Below are 23,548 nucleotides of genomic sequence, written 5' to 3' on the forward strand. Positions count from 1 at the left end.
TTTTGAGAAGAATCAATGACATGAGGCTGAGCAAATGATGACAGAATTTTACATTTTTGGGTGAACTATTCATTCAAATAGTGAAGATATATTGTTTGGGCCTCTTGACTTGCTCTGTGTTATTTGGATTTTTGCCTCATTTTTTATTCTGTCAGAAATAAGAGAATCCCTTTGAAACAGTGACACAGAGAATGTGTGTAAACAAATGTATGGATTTTTGAAGCATAATAGAACATTCCATTATATTGCAAATGTCCATGGTGTGGGAATCAATGATATGCTGTATATTTTAACATGAGCTTTACCCAACAAGGGTTTAGCCATAAGAAATAAATTAACAGCTTAAAAGGCCGACAGAATTATAAAAGAATTTGTATGATGCATTATTTATTTTTTTGTGGTGTAAAGGACCTATGAACTGTTATTCAACATTCAGATATAATTTAATGGTTTATATTGCTTATATTTATACTTTCTTCTCTAAAACAATTGAACCACAATAGACACCATACTGTTTATACCTACAGAGGACTGATGAATTGTTCCAGTTTTAATTTCTGTTTTTGATTTCCTAAGAGACATGTTCAGGGAATGAAAAGTTGTTTGTTTAAAGGTGCTGATGATATTGCAGATGTTCTTTCAATCTTACGACCTTCATTCATTCTATGCAAGTCTTGTGTTTTTCTGTATGAGTCACTGGCATGTGTCTATTTCATTTTAAACAGCACTTAAAGGGCAAGATGCAGCCCTTAGATATTTTTTGACAAACCTTGCATGAATCTCAGGCATTTATTGTAACCTTTTGCTTCTTTTGTTGCTGTTGATAATGTTGTTATAAGTATTTGCATTTGTTTGTTATGCTAATTCATTCTGTTTCAATGTAGCAGCTACATTTTTACCATTGTCAATACAGCAAGTAAAGAACAATTGTGTACAGTATGGTTATAAAGGAATAAGGCAGTGTGTCCTCTGTAGCTGTGAAATTTAGATGTCATGATGATGATTTATTGAGATACTGAGATTTAATTGTATCATCAAAAAGGATTTTTAAAAATGTAGCTTGCTTATAATTTAGTGCCAAATTTACAATGAAATAACATGCCCCTTCTATTAACACTATTAACAGATGTCATATTTGATCAAACTACATTCTTATTTATAGGACAGGAATTCTAATAATAAAATAATTATTGAGTATTTGAGATTATGTGGACTTAATTTTCAGCCCAAAATTTAAATTATGTCCTTTTTTACTCTCATGTCATTCAAAACCTGTATGACTTACATGTTCTACGAAAGAAAGAAAACCAAATGTTTGGAATGATTTAAGTATGAGTAAATGACATAAATTTGTCATTTAATTCTCCAAAACATGTTATATGTGCTTCTCTTTACAAACTAACTGTGATTTTGATTTGTTTTGATTTTTTTTCAATGTATACATGCCTTATGTATTTTCTTTTTCTTTTCAGTGATAAACATAAAACAAAGGAAATGATTAACAGATATGACATGGGTTGTGCAGATGTTTTCACTCATTTGACATCAGAATTTCATGTGGGATCATAGCTACACTGCTGTGCTTAAAGATGTGTTGAAAAAAAAGAACCATTTTGAAAGTATGTTTCTTTTACAAGTAAACATATTGACATAATAGGCATAATAAAAAAAAACTAATAAAAAAGAATATTACAAATGCATACACCTCTCTGACCGTTTACTTGAAAGAATTATTGAACCACATACATTAAAGTCACTTGCTAATGTCCTGACCCTGTATGCCATTAACCAATATCTCTCTTTCGAGTGAAACTGAACGCTGCGTCATGACTTTGATGCTATGGGAACACTCCTGTGTGAGCCGATGTCTGAAGCAACTGTGGAAAAATGCTGATTGTATTGGCCAACAGCGTTATAAGATGATGTAGTGCCACAGCGTCACCGAGACCACAAATAGGTGCCTAAAATGCACATCACCAGCTTCTTTGTTACACAACAACATAATGGCATCCAAGAATTACAAGCAGTGTATTCCATCATGCCCTCACTTCTTAACAAGGTATGACAAACATGATATGCAATATGTTTGGGAGCGGAGCATGCTAGGTCATCTCTTGAGGGAGCAATTGCCCTCTTTGGGAATGTTACACAATGAGGAAGCTCCACTCATGCCTGGCTCTCCCCTAGTGATCCGGGTCCCATGCCTGCTGAGGCTAGCCTGGTAATACCAGACTCTGCTACTTCACTTTGCTTCGTAGAGAGAGTCTGGAATAGCATAATAGAGAAGTGTTTTCTCTCTCGCGGGGGGGCGCTTGTCTGAAGTTTAAAATCATTGGTTACCCGTAAGCCAATCACATAACGTTTGGTTATGGCGTGTGTTATGCGCATGCTCAGCCGCATCTAACTTCCACTGTAAACACATGTATGATGCAAAAACTAAACCATCGAGCGAAATACCGGAGTGAACATGGCTGTGAACGACTTTTGCAGATTATGTGAAGTAAATCTACGCAAGTACGCATCCACCACGGTACAATCAGCGTCTACGTCACGGCTCTCAGCCCGCCCTCTGTTCGTTGATTGGCCCGGCTGTTTTCAGGCCGGTGGAAAACTGAAAGATACGCTGCTATCTCAGACTGACTACAGGAGCGAAATGAAATTAGCGGAAGTAGGAAGTCTGACGTAGTCAGGCTATGCTGAGGCGGCACAGTGGCTCAAATCATGTGTGTTGCAGACGGAGCTGGTTGATGAGCTTGAAACGGACACTGCCCTTTCTCTTGCTCCTTCATCAAACTCTAAGGACCTTTTTCTGGATTCAGAAGTTGCCTAGCGATTTCTTCTGATCCAGACAAGGACCTACTGTCAGCCGCCTCTGGCTCTAAGGTGTTGGGTGGCCAAGGTACCCCTCATCAGCCATCGCAGTCTTGTGCTTTCAAGGAACTGCTCGAAGTGGTTACCTGTGTGGTGGATAAACTCAGGCTTAAATGGTCAGATGAGAAAAAAATATTTATAAAATATTTATTAATAAAAATTCTACCCAGACCTTCACACTGAGATGTCGAAGTACTGGGGCATCCCGTACTTGGCACCCATTCATAAACATGCAATGTCAAATGATATGACTATCATAGGGTTTAAGGAGTATGGGTATGCGGTGATGCCACGGGTTAAGATGTGGGCCTAGCTATCTCTCCCCTGCTTCAGCATCATCGCAGAAGAGGCCCACTTTACCCTCTACGCCCTGTAGAATTACATCTGGCCTCATGAGTAAGGCTTATGAGGCAGCAGATCAAGCTGGTGCATCACTGCATATGATGGCTAACTTGCAGGCGTACCAGCCTGACCTGTTAAAAGTCCTGGACTCTCGTGAAGGAGTGAGGGAACACCACCAGGCCACAGATCTTGCTCTCCATGCCACAAAGCAGATGGCTTGCTCCATCGCCCATTTGATGTCTGCGTTGGTTGCCATGGAGAGACTTCTGTGGCTCAACCTCTCTGGTATCTAGGAAAAAAACTTTCTGCTGGATGCCCCGGTTTCACCGTCTGGCCTATTCTACGACGCAGTCAATGCTGTTGTCAATAGGTTTCAGGCGATTAAGAAGCAATCAGCAGCATTCCGGGAGGGGCAAAGAGCCAGTGTGTAAAGTGACAGATTTTAGACCTGCGGGCTCAAAACCATACTCTGCAGACTTACTGGTTCATGATGATAATGCACAAGGATATCATGTTTCAAATTCAATCTGAGGATTGGTTTGTCATAGTAGGATGCTGGATGCATACTTTCATATCAAACTTCTGCAACAGCAAAAGAAGTTCTCAGGAAGAATCTCAGGTTCGCTTCCGGGGCGAAGCTTACCAATATTAGGTGCTTCCATTTGGCCTAGCCTTGTCACCCCGCACTTTCACAAAGTCCATGGACACTGCACTGGCTCCATTAAGAATCCAGGGCATTCGTGTATTCAGTTATATGGACGACTGGCTCATATTGACCTAGTAGAAAGAGTTAGCAGTTCGGCATCAAGATATCGTTCTCACTCATTTGAAGAATTTGAGGTTTGAGACTGAACAGCAAAAAGATTGTTCTCTTGCCAAGACAGAATGTTTCTTTGAGTGGTGTTGGACTCAATTTTCATGCAGGCACTGTCTCCTGTTCGAATGGAGTCCATTCTGACCGCGATGAAAGAAGTCAAGCTAAGTCAAGAAATTTCTGGCCGAAAATATCAGACTGCCAACATGATAGCTTTGTGCATTGTGCAACCCCCTGAAGAAGATAACGGTAACACGCAGAGGGCTTTGTTCCCTTTCTGTGTGGAGGAGACCGCAGTTCCTCACATGTGAACACGTTGTCATTGCAAGATGGTGACTACTGGTGCACCCCCTCACAGGTTGGGGTGCCATTTTGGATGGTCGCCCAGCCCGAGGGGACTGGGAAGACTGACATCTTCTTCAGCACAAAAATTGCCTGGAAATGAAGGTTGTATATCTGGCTCTCAGGTACTTCCTCCCAGACCTGAGGTGTTACCATGTGTTAGTGCTGACAGGTCTCTTGCATAAATCACTTGGGCAGACTGCATTCTCTCCCCCTTTTCAGGTTGAATTTAATTGATTGAGGCATTTATATAGTGCTTTCATATGTACTACTGTACACCCAAAGCGCGGTACAATCATGTCAGGGGATCTCTCCTCAACCACCACCAGTGTGCAGCATCCACTCGGATGATGCGATGGCAGCCACAGTACAACGGCGCCAGTGCGCTCACCACACACCAGATGTAGGTGGAGAGGAGAGAGAGTGATAGAGTCAATTTAGTGGATAGGGATTATTAGGAGGCCATGATTGGCAAGGGCCAATGTGTAGAATATGGCCAAGACACTGGAGTTACACCCCTACTCTTTACAAGAAGTGCCATGGGATTTTTAATGACCACAGTGAGTCAGGACCTCGGTTTTACGTCTCATCCGAAGGACGGTGCTCTTTGACAGTATACATTTACATTTAGTCATTTAGCAGATGCTTTTATCCAAAGCGACTTACAAATTAGGACTAAATTAATCGAGTCATCATGAAGAGGCAAAAACAACGCAAGAAGTGCTCAAAATACGAAGTTCGGGCATTATTCAGAGTAGCATAAGCCCGATAAGTGAGGTTTTAAAGGGAAAGGGAAGTTTTTTTTTTTCTGTTTTTTTTTATGCGGTTAAGTGCTCACGGAAGAGATGGGTTTTCAGCTGTCTTTTGAATGTTGTCAGGGATTCTGCATTCCGGATGAGGGTGGGGAGAGCATTCCACCAGCATGGAACTGTGAATGAGAATGTTCTGGAAAGTGATTTTGTGGCTTTCTGCGATGGAACCACAAGACGTCGCTCTTTGACCGATCGTAGGCTTCTGGTAGGGATGTAGACTCGTAGGAGTGAGTGAAAGTAGGAGGGAGCTGAGCCTGTGATAGATCTGTAAGCAAGCGTCAATGCCTTGAACTTAATACGAGCAGCGAGAGGTAGCCAGTGCAGAGAGATGAACAGAGGAGTGACGTGGGCCCTCTTGAGCTCTTTGAAGACAAGATGAGCTGAAGCATTCTGGATTATCTGTAGAGGTTTGGTTGCACATGATGGAAGTCCAGCCAGAAGAGCATTGCAGTAGTCAAGCCTATAAATGACCAGGGCCTGGACGAGAAGTTGTGTTTTATGCTCAGTAAGGAAAGGCCTGATCTTCCTGATGTTGTGCAGTGCAAACCTGCATGATCGAGCTGTCTTTGAAATGTGATCTGTGAAGGTCAGCTGGTTATCAAACGTTACTCCAAGATCGTTTGGAGTTACATAGGATGACACTGGATGTCCCCATCACTATAATGGGGCGTTAGGATGGTGCAGCAGATCCTGGTCTCAAAGCAGAGAGCTCTCCCTGAGGGCACTCTACATTCTATGAGTGAGTGCAGACATCCTGTTGAGGCAGGGGCTCAGGCTCTGGGAATGGAGACTCCACCCCAAGGTGGTGGAATTAATTTGGCAGGGGCTCGACAAAGCGCAATTGGACCTGTTTGTCTCTGAGGAGAGGACCTACTGTCCCCTTTGGTCGCCCTCATACCTCCAGCTCCATTAGGACTGTATGCCATGGTGCAGATGTTGCTAGGTACTCCATTCTTGCTGGCCTGAGTGTGGTTCTTGGACCTGATATCTTTCCTTTGTGCATTGGTTCTTGGACCTGATATCTCTCCTTGGATGCTCTACCTGGGATCTTCTTTCCCAGGCCTAAAACACGATATTTCACCCCAGGCCCGAGATGTGGAAGCTGTTGGAAGGTTGGATGTTGGTACCAGCTCATAGATTCCGGTCTCTCAAGTTGGTTGTAGAAACTATTCTTAATGCTAGAGCTCCCTCCACAAGGAAACTTTATGCCCTGAAGTGCCATCTCTTTGAGTCATGGTGTGTGCAGCACCATCCTGACCCAGTCCACTGCCTGTTTTGGTTCAGTGTCATCCTATGCTTAATGTGTATGTGGCCACTACTTCTGCCTGCAACGACCACATCGATGGAGCCTCTGTGGGAGGCATCCCCTAATATCTAACTTGCTTTGCTTTTTTCACCATCCGTCTGGTCGTCCTTCAAGGTTTTCTCCCCTGTTGTTTGACTTGCCTGAACAAGAAATGCTTCCTCTCCTATGTCCAGTCATGGCCTTGAGGGTTTACATTGACTGTTAAGGCTTGTGGCTTAAATCCAATCAATTACTGGTCTGTTTGGAGGCCATGGCAGAGGTTCGCCCCGTCTCCAAGCATCCTACTGCATCCTATTTTTTTTTTTTTTTTTTTATTGGCTACGAGGTATACAGAAAGTCTTTGCCTCTAGGCATCAGAGCCCACTCCACTTGGAGTGTGGCTTCCTCTAAGGCGCTAGCTAAAGCTGTGTCAAGACATTTGTGCTGCGGCAAGCTGATCCTCAATGCACACATTCATAATGTTTTATAGTTTGGATATGGATTTAACCTCAGGTCCTTCTTGGTTAATCCTTCTTTTTTTCTGGCCATAAGGTTCATAAAAAAAAAGAAAAAAAAAAGAAATCACAACCTTATTGGTTGGTCATTTCTGACTTTGCTTATGAGGCGTGCAGCATACTTCGCGTAAAGCCTGAGAATGTCTTCCTTCAGACAATTCGAATCTGGTGATGTGCATTTCAGGCATCAATTTATGGTCTCTGTGATGTGCTGACACTATGTCTCCTGACCACGCTGTTGGCCAATAGAATTGACGTGTTTCCACATGTGCTTCAGACACTGGCTCACGCTGGAGTGATCCCATAGCTCCAACATTATGACACAGTGGCTCTATCCCCTCAAAGTGAACCGGGTTACATAATGTTATCTGAGAAGTTTTTCTGATCTCACATGCTATTTGTACACCAAGAGCTAAATTCACATGGACATCAACTCCAGTTTGGCTTAAGTCGCTTAGTGCAGTGCAGAGATTTTTTCTTTGAAATCCTGTGAAATTCTGAATTTATCCATTTAAATTGTTGCAGAAACTATTCTGAACTATTCTAAAACTATTAGTTTTAATTGTGAATGCTGACTGTAAAATTTAGTTTTTCCTTATTTCAGTACGATCGATAGAGTTTAGCCATATCACTTCCCGGAAAATAATTACTAATTTAACTAACTAATTTCGGAAGTTTATGAGGGGACAGGCTTTTGCAACAAAACTAATCCAATTACTGTGAGAATGGAAGTTATGATACAATATTTAGAGAAAGCATTGTGTCTTTGTCAGTAAGAAAAACAGACATCAAAATTGCCCAATGAACCCAAAATTTCCAGTGTTTTCTGTGTTTATTTCTGTTATAATTGTTTTATTTGTTTTTTCTTGTTAAATTTGTGAGTTGTTTATGTTCAGGCAGAATTTCACAGAACTAAAGTGATTTGCTAGATCCATAATAACAGGCATTCAAGATTTAACAGTTTCCTGATTTGCCAAATTGAAATATGATTAAAATGATGGAATCATTTACATATTAATCACGTATTAATAGTGACATTCGATTAACAATTAACATTTGCATATCTCTTACAGTAACTAAGTAACACATAATTGATGATAAATAAATGAAGCATTCACTTTATTAATTTGACTTTAAATTGGGATGTATTAAGACATATTTGGCATAATTGTGCCTGCACAACTTTCACAGGCTTATTTAGCTATTTATTGGTTTATGCTAATATTGATTACAACAAGCATTAAATGAGTCAATTAGTATAATTAGGTTTTTACGTAATATTTTACCAAATGCAATATTCTACCTTCCTGCTGTAGTTTAGAGGCCAAACACTTAACAGCACATGCACGGAATTCTTTGTGAATTCGCCTAATTGTGTTTGTTTGTTTGTTTGTTTGTTGTTTCTTTGTTTAATTAAGATGAAGACACATACATATCATTATTACAGAGAGCGCATGACACAATGCATGAGTCAGAAGCAGTGTTTATCTTTCATAGTGTTGAATTATTTGGCCAGTTGTTTTTTTTCTTTCTTTCTTTTAAATTTCCTTCTTACTAAGCTATCACCCTTTTTTTTTCATTTTAGGGGCCCGTAGCTTAGCTGGGGGGCGTAGAATGTACGGTAGGTCTGAAAGGGCTCTTTTGTAATATACCTGTTGTACTTCATTTCACATCATTGTTTTGTCTACTTTCACATTATCTAGCAAAATTTATTATCTGTATCAAAAACCTTGGTTACACTTTATTTTAAGGTGCCCTAGTTACAGTATAATTATACAAATATGTACTGAGTAATTAACAACAACATGTACTTACTATATAATTAGGGTTAGTGGTTTAGTTTAGAGTTAGTTAATTGTAATTATGAATACTTTACTTTTATTACACATAATTATTACTTATAAGTTTACACATAATATGTGCAACAGGGACACTGTAAAATAAAGTGTTTCCTGGCACCCATTTGAGGCAGATATTTACATTTACATTTACATATTTATTACATAAAGTAAAAATAAAATGACTTCAGTTTGTTTTATTTTATTCTTATTTAACATCTTAGATGGTTTCTGACTGTGTTTAGACATTATTATTATTGTTATTTATTTTTTGTTTTTGTTGCAGTGTATGATTTCTTATTTGAATTCACAGGGGATCGTGCATGATTACCGCATTAGTAATATAAATTAAACTGGATAACTTTTTAATAAGTTAGTGATATAACTTCAGTGGTCCTCAGTAAAATGTGATATTATTATTTAGCTCAGTGGTTCCCAAACAGAGGGTGACAGAGGGAGTATGCAAGCAAAATGCTGAGTTTTAGGGAACGGAATGAATGCTGTTCATTTAATTCTAAACCACCTTAAAATAACATTAAAACAAAAGCCACTGCAGAACTGCAACACACAGAAGTGTTTCTTAAACAAACTGTGGCTTTGAACGAATAGGGAGAGTCAATGATCCAATGACCCATTCATGAATACAGCCACTTGCTTTGTTACTGAATGAATGCATAACTTGATGGCTCACTCATTAAGACAGTGACTTTATTTGAAGAGTATCACTTGAGCCTTTTTTTATTTTAAATAAAATTTTCTTGATGTATTTATAAAGGTAAAAAATCCACTAAAAACAAATTATGGGATAAATATTGTCCCGTAAAGGTGTGATTGCAGTCTTAAGAGAGGTGGGGTATTAAATACCTACCTCGTACCTACCCCGAAGTGACAAAATAAAATAAAATTCTGTATCAAAATTTATAAGGAAAGACCAGTACTTTGTTTAGGCTTGGTTTGTAGGGAATTACAAACCTGCGCATATATATTCAAATGCACATAACTATAGAACCAATTCTTAATGTGCATGTGAATGCCATCAGCGCTTATCACAGGTTCGCGTTTAAAGTCTGTGTAGAGAGAATGGTGTCGTCTTAGCGGCCCCTAATTTAATAGCAAATGATCGTTGCGACGGAAGCGAATCAATCAAAACTAACTTTAGCTGGAAAATAACTTTATTAAAGAACCGCTATAAAGCCAAAACAATCTCTGTTACCTTAAATTATACGCGTATCTCTGTAAAGCTGCTTTGAAACAATCTACATTGTTAAAAGAGCTATATAAACGAAGATGACTTGACTTGACTTGACAAATACCTCAGGGGGTACGCCACTCTAAAAAGTTTGGGAACCACTGGTTTAGCACATTTAGCCGATAATACAAGGTTAAACCTTTTTTAAACAATATTTAAATGGAAAATTTTGTCAAATGTATTTCTAATAATTCAAGATTTACAATGTTTGCCCCAAATAATAGCTATAGAAAGCGAAATCAATTTTCTAACCATCACTAATTACAGAAGAATAGGGAAGCTCTATCAGGAAATGTATTGTTATAAATTTATAATGATGTAAATGGTACAAACTGAAAAAAGTGAATTTTCTGGAGTTTTCTTTAGGTTGTCATGTGTGGAAGGATTTAATCGATTGTAGTGATCGTAGTCATAATGACATCCACTCTGCATTCATGGGGGCATTGCCACTGTATGTATGTATGTATGTATGTATGTTGAGAAAAAAAAAATTGGAGCCAACTCTAAATTCCGATCGCCACTGAGAGATGAGGTGTGTGAACACATCCTCCACCTCCACGGGAGAAAATGGAAATGACACTGGCTCTGATGGACTAGACATGACAGAGAACTGCTCATCCCTCTCTCCATCCATGTAAATCTTCCAAGCCATCTTCATTCATTCATTCATTCACTCACCATATGTCTAATCCACCACACAAGCATCACTGAAATACGTAAACAAGTCTATTGGAGGCGGAAAAAAAAATCCAAGATGGTGGACAAAGTGGGATTATAAATTCACTACCCAAAAATTAAATAAGTATTTTATGCTCACCAAGAGTGCATTTATATAATTAAATAAAGACAGAAATATCATGAAATATTATTTCAGTTTTAAAAAAACATTTTAGAGCTTTCTATTCTAATTTGTTTTATTTCCTTTCGAAATCATTCTAATATGCTTAATTTTTTATGCTTATATGGGGGGGGGGGGGGGGGTTCAGAATACACATATGACCCGGAAGGGGGCTGCATATGGAAAAACATTGGGGTGTCCAGCCCGCAGGGTGGAATGTTTCAACCCCAGGGGTGGCAAGGTGGTTTGCCAAGGGAAAGACACACGCTTGAGAGAGGCTTACAGTGGAAATACACATATGGGGGTCGCCCTGAGGGAGAACCATGCACATGAAGGCACCTGGCCAACGCGAAAGCTGCCGGTGGCATAACTCTGGCGTTGACATCAACAGCGCTGGAGGAACTCAAGGCTTCTTGGGGAGGCTCACCTGAGGAGAATATCGCACGTATCCAGTCCGCAGAGTGGAATGGCGAGCAAGCGAAGACACCTGAGCAGATCCTAGTACTGGCTGGTTGAATCTGGTTGAGTACATGAGAGGACACTGGCTCCACTCAGAGATTTTAGAATCTTGCGAAAGTGTTAGGTGTCGCCCAGCCTGCATCTCTGCAGATGTCTGTTAGCGAGGGGCCATGCGCTAGAGCCCAAGAGGAAGCCACACTCCGGATTGAGTTAGCCTTCACACCAAGGGGGCACGGTCGACCTTGCTGCTGGTATGCTAAAGCAATGGTGTCCACTAACCAGTGAGACAACCTTTGCTTGGAGAGAGCCTTTCCCTTCAGCTTCCCACCATAACAGAAAAAGAGCTGGTCTGAGGTCCTGAAACACTGCATTCTGTCTACGTAAGCATGGAGGGCGCGTACTGGACAGACCAGTGCCAAGGCTGGGTCTGCCTCCTCCAAGGGCAGCGCTTGCAGGTTCACCACCTGGTCTGGAAAGGGAGTGGTGGGAACCTTGGGCATGTATCCAGGCCGGGGTCTCAGGATCACGTGAGAGTAGGCCGGCCCGAATTCGAGGCACGCTTCGTCAACCGAAAATGCCTGCAGGTCCCCTACCCTCTTGATGGAGGCCAAAGCAGCCAGGATCGCTGTCTTCATTGACAGGAACTTAAGCTCACTGATTGCAGAGGCTCGAAGGGAGCACTCTGCAGGGCAGTTAAAACCACTGAGAGGTCCCAAGAGGGTACGAGAGGAGGGCGAGGAGGATTCAGTCTCCTCGCTCCTCTCAGGAACCTGATGACCAGGTCGTGCTTTCCCACGGACTTACCTTCGACTGCGTTGTGATGCGCGGCGATAGCGGCAACATATACTTTCAGGGTGGAGGGAGACAGCCTTCGCTCCAACCCTTCTTGCAGGAAGGAAAGCACGACTCTGCTCTGGCATTTTTTGGGGTCTCCTCAGCGAGAAGAGCACCAGGTGACGAAGAGGTTCCACTTCAACGCGTAGGCATGTCTCGTGGGCGATGCTCTAGCGTAAGTGAAGGTAGCCACCACCGCTGGTGGTAGGGTACTCAAACCTGCCTCGTCCCATCCAGGAGCCACAAGTGGAGGTTCCAAAGATCGGGACGAGGGTTCCATAGGGTGCCCCGTCTCTGAGAAAGGAGGTGCCGTACTAGTTCGGAGAACCAGGTCCAATAGAACCAGAACCAATGAGGCGCAACCAATATGACCTGCTCCTCGTCCTCCCTGATCTTGCACAGGGTCTGTGCAAGAAGGCTCACTGGGGGAAACGCATTCTTGCGGAGGCCCTGCGGCCAGCTGTGCGCCAGGGTGCCTCGGTCAGGGAGTAAAACAGGCTGCAATGGGAAGAGTCGTGGGAGCCAAACAGATCTACCTGTGCGTCCCCAAACTGTTCCCAAATCAGCTGATCCGACTGGGGATGGAGTCTCCATTCTCCAGGAAGAGGCTGAAGCCGTGAGAGCTCGTCGGCTGCACAGTTCAGGTCTCCCGGGATTTAAATAGCTTGAAGTGACCTCAGATGCTTCTGACTCCATAGGAGGTGGTGGCGGGTGAGTTGCAACATACGGCGGGAGCGTAGACCACCTTGTCGGTTGATGTACGCTACTTTTGCGGTATTGTCTGATCGGACTAGTACGTGCTGGTTCTTGAGCAACACACGGAAGCGGTGCAGAGCCAGACATACCGCCAGCAACTCAAGGCAATTGACATGCCAAAGGCGCTGGGGTGCTGTCCAGGCAACAACATGCCTGGAAACCCGTTCTAAGGGCACTCCGGCCCATAGAAACCTGAGGTTCGGGTGAAGGTCTGACAGCAGGTCGGAGTAACTGGTATTCGGAGCGTGTCTTGTTGTCATGCCCACCTCGGGACTCGATCGCGAAGCTAGAGCTGAAGCGGTCTCATATGAAGCAATCTGAGCGGCGTTGCTGCGGCTGTGGATGCCATATGCCGCAACCACACTCTTGCCCTAGAACAATCTCAGGCAAGTCAGCAGTGACTGCGCGCGCTCACTCATAAGCTGTGCGCACATGGTGACTGAGTCGATTTCCATACCAAGAAAAGAGATCCTCTGCACAGGGAAAAGTTTGCTCTTCTCCCAGTTGACCCGAAGGCCCAGACGGGCTAGGTGCCGGAGCACGAGGTCCCTGTGTTCGCAAACCTGGTCTCAAGAGACCTGGCTGAGCCCATTCCTGGACCACACATGTGGACATCACCTGGGCCAGGGATCACGCAGGTACCGATATCGCCCATAGAGCGAGGTCCGTACAGTGCGGGGCGGATCGACCAGCCCGGACATGGGAGGCATAGCGTCCCTGTGTGGGGGTGTGGTCGAGTTTCCGCGTTCTGTCAGTCTTGGCCACATGATTGGTTCCTGAGCGCGGGCCCAGGAACCAATCGTCCAGCCTACAGTGCTCGGTGGAGGGCGGCGCCACTCCTACTGATGCCTTCGGCTGCCCGGGAAAGCATGGCCGTCAGCTTTGGATCTGACTCGGCTAACGCTGGCACTCCCGTGGGAGGCAATGCAGACGAATCCTCATTTCCAGAGGAATCAAGCCCGCCTTGTGATGCTGTGAGTGACATGACATCATCCGCTGGAGCCCCGAATGAAAACACTGGGTCCCCGAGAGGAACCAGGCATACACGGAAGCTCCACTGTTTGCGATGTGGAGGGGGCGTGGCCCGAGGGATGACTCGTCGGTTATTGTGCCACACCGTAACCCTCAGATCACCCTGGCCACCAGCCAAAGTATCGAGGAAGAGATAGATTGGGGTGTGGTAGAGGGGACTCTACCCACACGGAGATCATTGAGTCTCGATCTAAACACTGTGATGGTCATGTTCCCGCTAAGAAAACATGACTCATCCACGAGCGCTGCCGAGCGTGATTAAGCCCAACACGCCAAACAGCACTCGTGACCGTTAGGCAGATGAATCATGCACCCACATCCAGAAAACACACGGGCGAGCCGTCTTGAAAAAGACGTGCCACGTGCAGCTCTTTTAGAGAGAGGAAAAAGCTCAGCAGAGTCCTGAAACGCCCAGGGAGAAGCACACACACTGTCGGCAGATCACTGCACAGACCAGTAGCAGGCAATGTGATCTCGCTGGAACGCGCCGTTGCACCAACACACTGGAAAGCTGCTCGTCTCATAGAGTGAAGATAATTCAGAATGGCTTGTGGGAGTGAAGAAAGCTCTTGGCTCTGAAGCGAAAGCGTAACTGCATGTTGCCAGCGTACTTCCTTATATATCCACGAGGTGGGGCGGAGTTACGATATGCAAATTCCGCAGACCCATGACATTTTCTTGCCATTGGCTCGTTTTATATTCTCGAAGGTGAGAGGCTTTCTAAGCAAAACCCCATTCGTCGTCACGACGTAACTCGTAGTGACTACAAAAAGGAACTACATTTAATTAAAATAGAAATCTATTGTAACATTTTAAATGTCTTTACTGTGACTTCTGATAAATTTAATGTGTCAATTTAATCATACTGACATTTGAGCATTATTATATGAAATTGGTAGTATACTATGATATTAGTATACTAACTAGGGATGCTCCGATCAGGATTTTTATCTTATCTGCATCTGGGCCAAATTTTTTTTGTTGATATCTCAAAGCAATCAAAAGTTACGGGGTTTGGAACCGAGGCAGCCTTTTTATTAAAAGTCCAAAAGCCTCTCCAAACAAATGATCTGAGTGTTAATGAACAGAAGAACTACTTAGATGTGTAAATGCCACAAAACACAAAAATAAGTAATAAGATCCTGGATGAGTGATGATCTTCCAGCGCTGTTTCAGCTGTGCGCTCCTATTCTACGGTAAATCCAGACCTGTCAATCAGGGGTGCGTTCCCCGAAAGCATCGTTAGCCAACTATGGTTGCAAGTTCCGTCGTTATCAGCATAGTTCAACGAGTCAGTGTTTCTCGAAACCATAGTTCGAACAAACATTCGCAAACAGCATCGCAAAGTTGTGTGGTTGGAACGACAGCTCTCGACCTGTGGTTAGAAGCAGAGTTTCTTGTTTGCATGACATGTGGACTCAATAAATCCTTATCTTGAGCCAAATAAGCAAGCTGACATTCAGTACAATCTATATCTTTTATTTAGAATACATACAAATGTCATTTACGTCTTTTAGTTTGTCAAGAGATTTAAAGCACCATTTTTGAAGAGTGCGCATGTGCAGACGTGCTCTAGTAAGAACGAGCCTATGATTGAATCTGGAAATAAAGCAAAATAACTGAGAAAAATGTGAAATAGTCCTCAGAGGCCATGTCCATAATGTATAGCAAAACATCTAACATTAATTCGATCACAGACAGATTCATTAAAACAAGTTATTACTCCAACACCTGCGTGACATCATTAACCAATGTGGTTGAACGACCAGTTTGTGACAGTACGGTTTTGGGAAACCGTCGTGACTAGTTGATTTCTTCAAGGATGCATCATACTATGGTAGTTAAGCAGTGAGTTATGTTGTTGTATGGGAAACCCCAGAGCGATCGATCCAATCCAAACACATTCCATCTGTAAAACAGTGTCCGAATGGTCTCAACACTTCATCCTTACCCACTATACCCGAGATCCAGTTTCCATTGGTTGAACTTTCAAATGCCGTTGGAAAACACTGCACCATGATCGTGATGTGATCGAATCCCAGAAGTCCTATAGCCAAGCAGCATGTAATGGCACTCCGTTAGGATTTGCTCAAGATCTAAACATCATATGTGTGTGGGCTTGTTTGAATTGAGACAACCTGCTCTAAGATTTAATATGGTTTACTAATGTTTCACGAAGTTACAAAGCAGAACGTGCCGCAAAAGCCTCATCTGCATACTGTTTACATGCACGTCGGCCGCAACTTTTTACAGTTTCACGTCATCAAATTGTGACGTCTGCCAAATGTAGTGATTACTGATCAAGTCACATATAAATATTTAATGTAGATATTTATATTATAAATAAAGTAGTTCAATCAAAACTACTTTGCCTGATATTTCTGTAGCATTAGCAATCGCGCAACCGGCCTCGCTCCATTCCCACGGCTCTTGGACCCGTCCTGCTTGCCATAGTTGTCAATAGCTTTGAAATATGCTAATGTCAAACTCTATTGAAAGGTTACAGGGATTTGACCATGGTTTAGAGTTGTTGTGGGTTGCCATGATGTTAGACGGTGAACCACGAAGTAACAACTGTCAGCTGTTTACATTTGTCAACATTTTGTCAAACAAGCTTTTTTCTTTTTGTCTTTTGCATCAGTTTTGGACATTGCTTATCCGATCAGATTTTAAAATAAGAACCTTTCTTTAGCACGGTAAACTAATATGTTTAGAATAGTATAATATCCTACTACTTATACGGTCTACAGTACGTATTCTGTGCACAGTAAACAAAATTTCTGTATGCATGGAAAATCCAAATATATAATTTTGCATACTGTGCAGTATACAGTTGCATATAGCATTTCATTAGCCACATACTGTAATCAGGCTTGCAGAAGTACAGTAGGTGCACTTGAAATTAAATGAAATTAAAATTCATGTTTTGAAACATTAGTCTTCATGTAGGCCTATTTTTCTTGTGTCTCATATCATCCTTCATTCATGTCATCACACAGTTACTAAGCATATCACTTCAGCACTGTCAGAGCCCATGCACACATGATAAGGACGACCCAGATGAAACGTACAGGATCAAGCGACGCTCTTACTGGAATCTTCAGTGAATGAACTGGCACTACGGTGAATTTTAACCCCTTTTATGTGGAGGCACTGGAACTGAAATCTGACACTGACCCAATTCCTGTGAATAATTGTGTATTTTAATTGGATATACGTTAGAATGTTGTTTTTAATCTGTATAAATGCAGTCATATAATTTATGTTATATCATTTTTTACTTTTTTTATTGCTACATTTTAATTTAATCTAAATTGACTTTAAAGTAAAAATCTTACAAAAGTTTGTATTTTATGAACATCATTTAGTTTGTTAGTTTTTTTTAAGTTAACTTCTTTTTCAGTGTTTTGCAAATTCGTTCATTTTGAATTTTAGTTTAAAATACTAACGTTTTTGTCTCTTTGTTTTGCATTTTTGCCTCCATTACCTTTTGTTTTACTGTTTTTCAGAAATTGTTTAGTTTTAAAATATTATTTAAAATCTAAAATATATATTAAAATAAAATTGTGTATTAAAAGTGTATTTACTGTAATAATGGTTTGGTTCTGAATGGTTTTCTTGCCGATTTGGCAAATGACCAAGTGCCACACACACTTCAGCGTTTTCCTTTTAGACACAACTACAAATGATGGATGAATGATGCTATTTATATCGACTGGATCTGAACATCTTTTTAATTGGCATAGGAGACAATACCATTGTGAAAAATAAGCGTGCTAAATTATATTGATTGTGCCCTTGTAGTGTACTTTCTTTTTTTAATATACTTTTAAATGTTTTAATTTATTTAAGATTTTTTTATATAATATAATCTAAAATAAAATAAATGAAATAAAAAATAAAAGGTCACTTATGTGTACTTAAAGAGAATAAACTTTCATAATTGTGTTTCTTAATTAAAGAGATAGTTCACCCAAAATTGACAATTATGTCATCATTTACTCACCCTCAATTGGCTTTACTTAAAGTACACTATAAATCATTGTTTTCATCTTTTGACATGCTTTAAAGAAGTACACTCATTTTAATGTTTTGACTAACATACTAAAGCAAAACTAAAGTTGATTATAATTTCTAACAATATTTAAGTATATTTTTGTTTAAAATAAATGTTTGTCCATTCAGTATTACAATAAACATATTTCAAAGACAGAAGTAATTATGATTTTTGTGTAATTGGCATTTAATATAATTTTAAATTACAATACAATACATTTTCATTTATTTGAAATTGACATGCAAGTGTCTGAAAACATTAGTTTGCACTATTCCGTAATAGGCACTCTTTTTTTTTTTTTTATGTGCTAAAGGATACTTCTTTTTCACAAGGGTGGACATTAACTAATATTTGAATCAATAGCTACATGACAGATTCTGGTGAGAAAACCATTGAGAATTGCTTAAAAATGTGAGGAAAACTTTTTTGGCCAAATATTCTATAAACTACCAATTCTTCATTCATAACTAAATGTTCTGGCCCGTTTGTCATTTTAAGTACATGTGACTTTTTAAATGTTTGTATCTTTGTTTATTTTCAACAATCTGACACCACTGATTATAGCTTAATTATGCTTTTTTTAACATTTACTTTAAAATGAATAAGAAAATACTTAAGAAAATATGCTACTGAGAGAAATCTGGAGACCCAAACAACTGGTGTCAGATTGAATATTATTCTTCACTGTTTAAAATGTCTTATTGATGAATGTGAAATGTTGGGAGACAGGGTGCAGTGACTGCACCTAAACATAATTTGATTTATTCGAGCACTGCTAATGACTTTTGTTCTTTTCAGGGATCCAGTTTCGTCTCCCGACTGCCTGTAGTGTGGATCGAACAGAAGCCCCCACTCCAGGTAAAGCCACACATTCCATTTAAGTCATACCACATAGTGTGTTCAAGTTCAGGAGCGTCATGTCCATTCAAACCCTCTCAAATTTTAATGTCACATCAAACTCATATGACATTATCTCGTGGAACACAAAATAAAATGTCAAAGCTAATATTTTCCATTCAGTGAAAATGCTGATCAAACAAAACAAAACAAAACAAAACAACAAAGCAAAGTAAAGCAACAGCAAAGCAACAAAGCAAAGCAACAGCAAAACAAAGCAAAGCAAAACAAAACAACAAAGCAAAGCAATGCAAAACAACAAACCAAAGCAAAGCAACAAAGCAAAGCAATGCAAAAAAGCATTGCAAATCAAAGCAAAACAAAACAAAACAAAGCAAATCAACAAAGCAAAGCAAAACAACGCAAAACAAAACAACAAAGTAAAGCAAAACAAAACAACAAAGCAAAGCAAAGTAAAGCAACAGCAAAGCAACAAAGCAAAGCAACAGCAAAACAAAGCAAAGCAAAACAAAACAACAAAGCAAAGCAATGCAAAACAACAAACCAAAGCAAAATAAAGCAAAGCAACAAAGCAAAGCAATGCAAAAAAGCATTGCAAATCAAAGCAAAGCAAAACAAAACAAAGCAAAACAAAGCAAAGCAAAGCAACAGCAAAGCAAAGCAAAACAAAACAACAAAGTAAAGCAAAACAAAACAAAACAACACCAATGACACCTAAAACTCAGCTTGCTTTATCTTGAAGTTTTGTTACTGCAATGCTGCTAAGGCTCTGTAAATACATTATCAGAATATATGCTGTTGAATCACTGGGCTGCTGTTTTACTGTCTCTTATTATGCACCACATGTACTGAATAGCTGATATTAGTGGAGACTGAACATCTGTTGTTGATTAAACAGTCACGCTGAAAGTTTTATAACCCATTCAAGCTGGCGTTAAAATGCAGAACACGCAACTTAACACATGCACTGATAAATGGTTCAAGATTTCAGTTCACAACCTTATGTGCTATTTACAAGTTTAGGCAAAACTTGAAACTAACACATTAACACTGCTATAGCTTCACATACGTTAATTAGAAATTAGAGTGTAATTAGTTCATGCCATAGCTGGCTGAAATATCAGCCCAACACAGCCTGAGGCATTCAGCAACAGAAGGGTATCTTCTGTGTGTAATGGAGAATACACATGCACCTGAGCTAATGTAAATTAATTATCAATTTACATGACTCAGCTAAAGCAAAAATGACTTTCCATTAGAATGTATATTTTATTGAGCTGTTATTTTATTGAGCATATGTTATGTTTGTAGGGATTGAGGTTTGATTCAGGATTTTCTCCTTCACTCTTCACTCATGTTTCTTCACTGAAAAAAAAGGCATAAATCAATGAATAAATAGAACAAATAGTATATTTTAGATATGTTGTATGTTGTATTTAATAAATGTACTAAGAGTATATTTTATTTAAAAAAAAAAAAAAAAAAAAAAAAACATTCTGTTCTCATGGTTCATGGTTTTGATCATGCATATTATGTTTGTTTTTGTGTTTAGCACCTGTGTGGCATTTGATACTCCCAAGATAACTGTTGCCAAGACACCAGATCAGTCACCAGCCTCTCACTGGGTATTCTGAGAGAAAACTGGGCCAATGAAACTGCTTTTACAAGCTAACAAGACATTGATTTATCAGAGAGATGGGGAAAAGGGCCTTTACAACCTTTATAAAACCAAAAACTCCAAAAATCTTACCTACTCTGCTTTTGCCCGCAGTATTTGCTGGTTATAGATGCAAATTCATATGTTTACAGCCAGTCAGTAAAGTGGGGACTTTAATCACACCATTGTTCAGCAAAATTTCAAGGGTGAAATCCAGTCATTTCAATAGGAATCCACACAACCAGGAATGTTTTGCATGAGGATTCAAGTTGGCCGTGTGAATTCGTCGCCTTGACCAACAGACATCTGCTTGGTCTGAAAGTGACTTCTGAGTGAGCTGTGCTTACAGTATATTGCTACACTATTGACAAAATTTTGCTAAATAGTGCGACCGCACGCTAAAGGTAGGGTAGGCGATTTTCGGAGAGGCTAGCAATGGCGAGCAAGCTTTGAAAGCACAAGATCCCACCCTCCCCTCAGAGCATCTCCAAAGCCACGCATCCTTCAAATTCAAAACACATGAACGCGTACAGCAGGGAGCAAACAAAAGCATCACGAGAGGCGGCATTAAACTACTTCATGTCTCAAAGCACATAACATTTCAATAATAATGAACATAAACAACTTAAAGAACAACCTGACTGCTGCAGATTCATTTCGGTTTTGATAGCGTTGCCATTGAAACGCATAAATTCGAGTCACAAACTGCTTCAAGAATAACATCACAGGTTTCTCTTGGAATGATATACATTTTCCCACATATACACTACAATTGCCAAAGCTATTGGGACACCCCTCCAAATCATTGAATTCATGTGTTCCAATCACTTCCATGGCCACAATTGTATAAAATCAAGCACCTAGGCATGCAGACTGCTTCTACAAACATTTGTGAAAGAATGGGTCGCTCTGTGAGCTCAGTGAATTCAAGCGTGGTACCGTGATAGGTTGCCACCTGTGCAATAAGTCCATTCATGAAATATCCTCACTACTAAATATTCCACAGTCAACTGTTAGTGGTATTGTAACGTGGAAGCAATTGTGAACAACAACAACTCAGCCAGTAGTGTAAAGCACGTCGCCACTGGACTCTAGAGCAGTCTGGAATGACGAATCACGCTTTCTATCTGATGATCCCTTCCTGTTCCAACATGCACACCAGTGCTCAAAGCAAGGTCCATAAAGACATGGATGAGCGAGTTTGGTGTGGAGGAACTTGACTGCACAGAGTCCTGACCTGACCCGATAGAACACCTTTGGGATGAATTAGAGCAGAGACTGCGAGCCAGGCCTTCTCGTCCAACATCTCCATTCTTCTAAGAATGCTCAAAAATTCCCATAAACACACTCCTAAACCTTGTGGAAAGCCTTCCTAGAAGAGTTGAAGCTGTTATAGCTGCAAAGGGTGGGCCAACTCCATATTGAACCCTACGGATTAAGAATGGGATGTCATTAAAGTTCATGTGCATGTAAAGGCAGATGTCCCAAAACTTTTGGCAATATAGTGTACAGTACGTTTGCCAAACTAATACTTTTAATGCACAGTGTATTGCCCAACTCTAAACATCCCTTAAAAATTGGACTATTTAGAAAATATATCATATATTATTATTTCAACACTGGTAATTTGAAGTGTGTACTATCTGGGACACTGTCACAAAACAAAAAAAGTAAAAAAATCTGCTGTATATACTATATTTGGTCTTTGTGTGTCAGTATGGTTGTCTCTGCATATAGCTGGGATAGGAGACAATATTTTAACAATCAAAGAATGGCACAGTTCAGTTTTAAATCTTACACACTTTCAGAGAGTTGGTTGCAGAGATGAGTCATATTCTGTTGCTCTGGGAGTTTTTATATTTAATCACAGCTGATGAAGAGTTCGACATGCTGATGACAGAATGAATTATGACACGGAGCATCAATACAACAGGTCATGAATGGATTATTGTGTTCCTCTCTTATACAACCCTACATTCTATATTTGGAAGCGTTTTACTCCTCTGTATGAATCACACGTCTCTCTCCCACATTTTTCCCTTCAGTCTGTGACTCATTGAGCAGTTTTATAATAGTGTGCTATTTGCAGGCTATGCTTTTGATTGGCACGTCATGTGTAGATTGTTTTGTACTTGCTACATTTAAGCACAGTAAGGCATTTTGACATTTTGTCAAAATCCAAGCTGAAGGTGCTGAAGAGTCACACTGTAGGTCTACAATTCCTCTCTTAAAAATATGCTTTTTAAAAAGTGTTTTATCCTGTTTGAGGTCAGGGTGACTTTATTCTTGATTTTAGACTTGCAAAATAGTGACAAAGTACTGAGAATAAACTGACAACTGCTATAATGTAGTTGCATATGGCATTAACCCCTTAACTGTCACCCCCCTTTTTGAGAATGGACATTAAAATGCACTATTCAAGCTTAAATGGTTGTAATTCAAGAATGCTTTGGAGTATAGACCTAAGTTTGGTCTTGTTTTAAAGGGAAAAAAATAGCAGATTATTGCTGAAGTGAAAGCATGAATGAAAAAGTTTGAAAAAGTTATGGAAGTTTAAATTTACATTAAATCAAATATAATTTATTTAATATTTTTCTTTTATATAAAATATATATTTTACAAATTATTTTTTACTATAAAATTAATATAAAATCAAAGCCATATATCTAACCAAGTTGTGTTCCAAATTTAAAGTTGATATCACAAAAATTTTGTTTAGGCATAATACCAAAAATAGCCACCGGGTGCCATTGAACTCCATTGAATTTAACTGTATGCATTCTGCCATAACAAATTAATAAATTTCTGTCCAAATATCACTTCTGTCACAAAATATGGAACCTTGAGACTCAGACATTTCTGACAATATGTGTTTTGTCAAGATTAGAAAATATTTTGATCATAAATTATGAAACATAATGATGCCCAAAAGGGGAGGAGCCTGATAAAATAATTTAGAGTACCGTTTCTATGGTAACACAATGTCCAA

At 40.2% G+C, this 23,548-nt stretch overlaps 1 protein-coding gene across 2 annotated transcripts in view; it reads left to right on the forward strand.

The window, feature by feature from the left end:
• The window catches only part of LOC307168974 (disks large-associated protein 2-like), a 93,030-nt gene that overhangs the window by 56,119 nt on the left and 13,363 nt on the right, over positions 1 to 23,548 (forward strand). Inside the window, exons 6-7 of one of the 2 annotated variants that reach the window (XM_079889294.1) lie at positions 8,567 to 8,602; positions 18,843 to 18,902. In XM_079889294.1, coding sequence (XP_079745420.1) covers positions 8,567 to 8,602; positions 18,843 to 18,902 — 96 coding nt within the window. Of the gene's footprint in view, positions 1 to 8,566; positions 8,603 to 16,769; positions 17,111 to 18,842; positions 18,903 to 23,548 lie in introns of those variants that run through there. The other variant, XM_079889295.1, reaches the window with a different exon arrangement.

This window comes from Squalius cephalus, assembly GCF_949319135.1.
Source record: "Squalius cephalus genome assembly, chromosome: 12".
NCBI lineage: Eukaryota > Metazoa > Chordata > Actinopteri > Cypriniformes > Leuciscidae > Squalius > Squalius cephalus.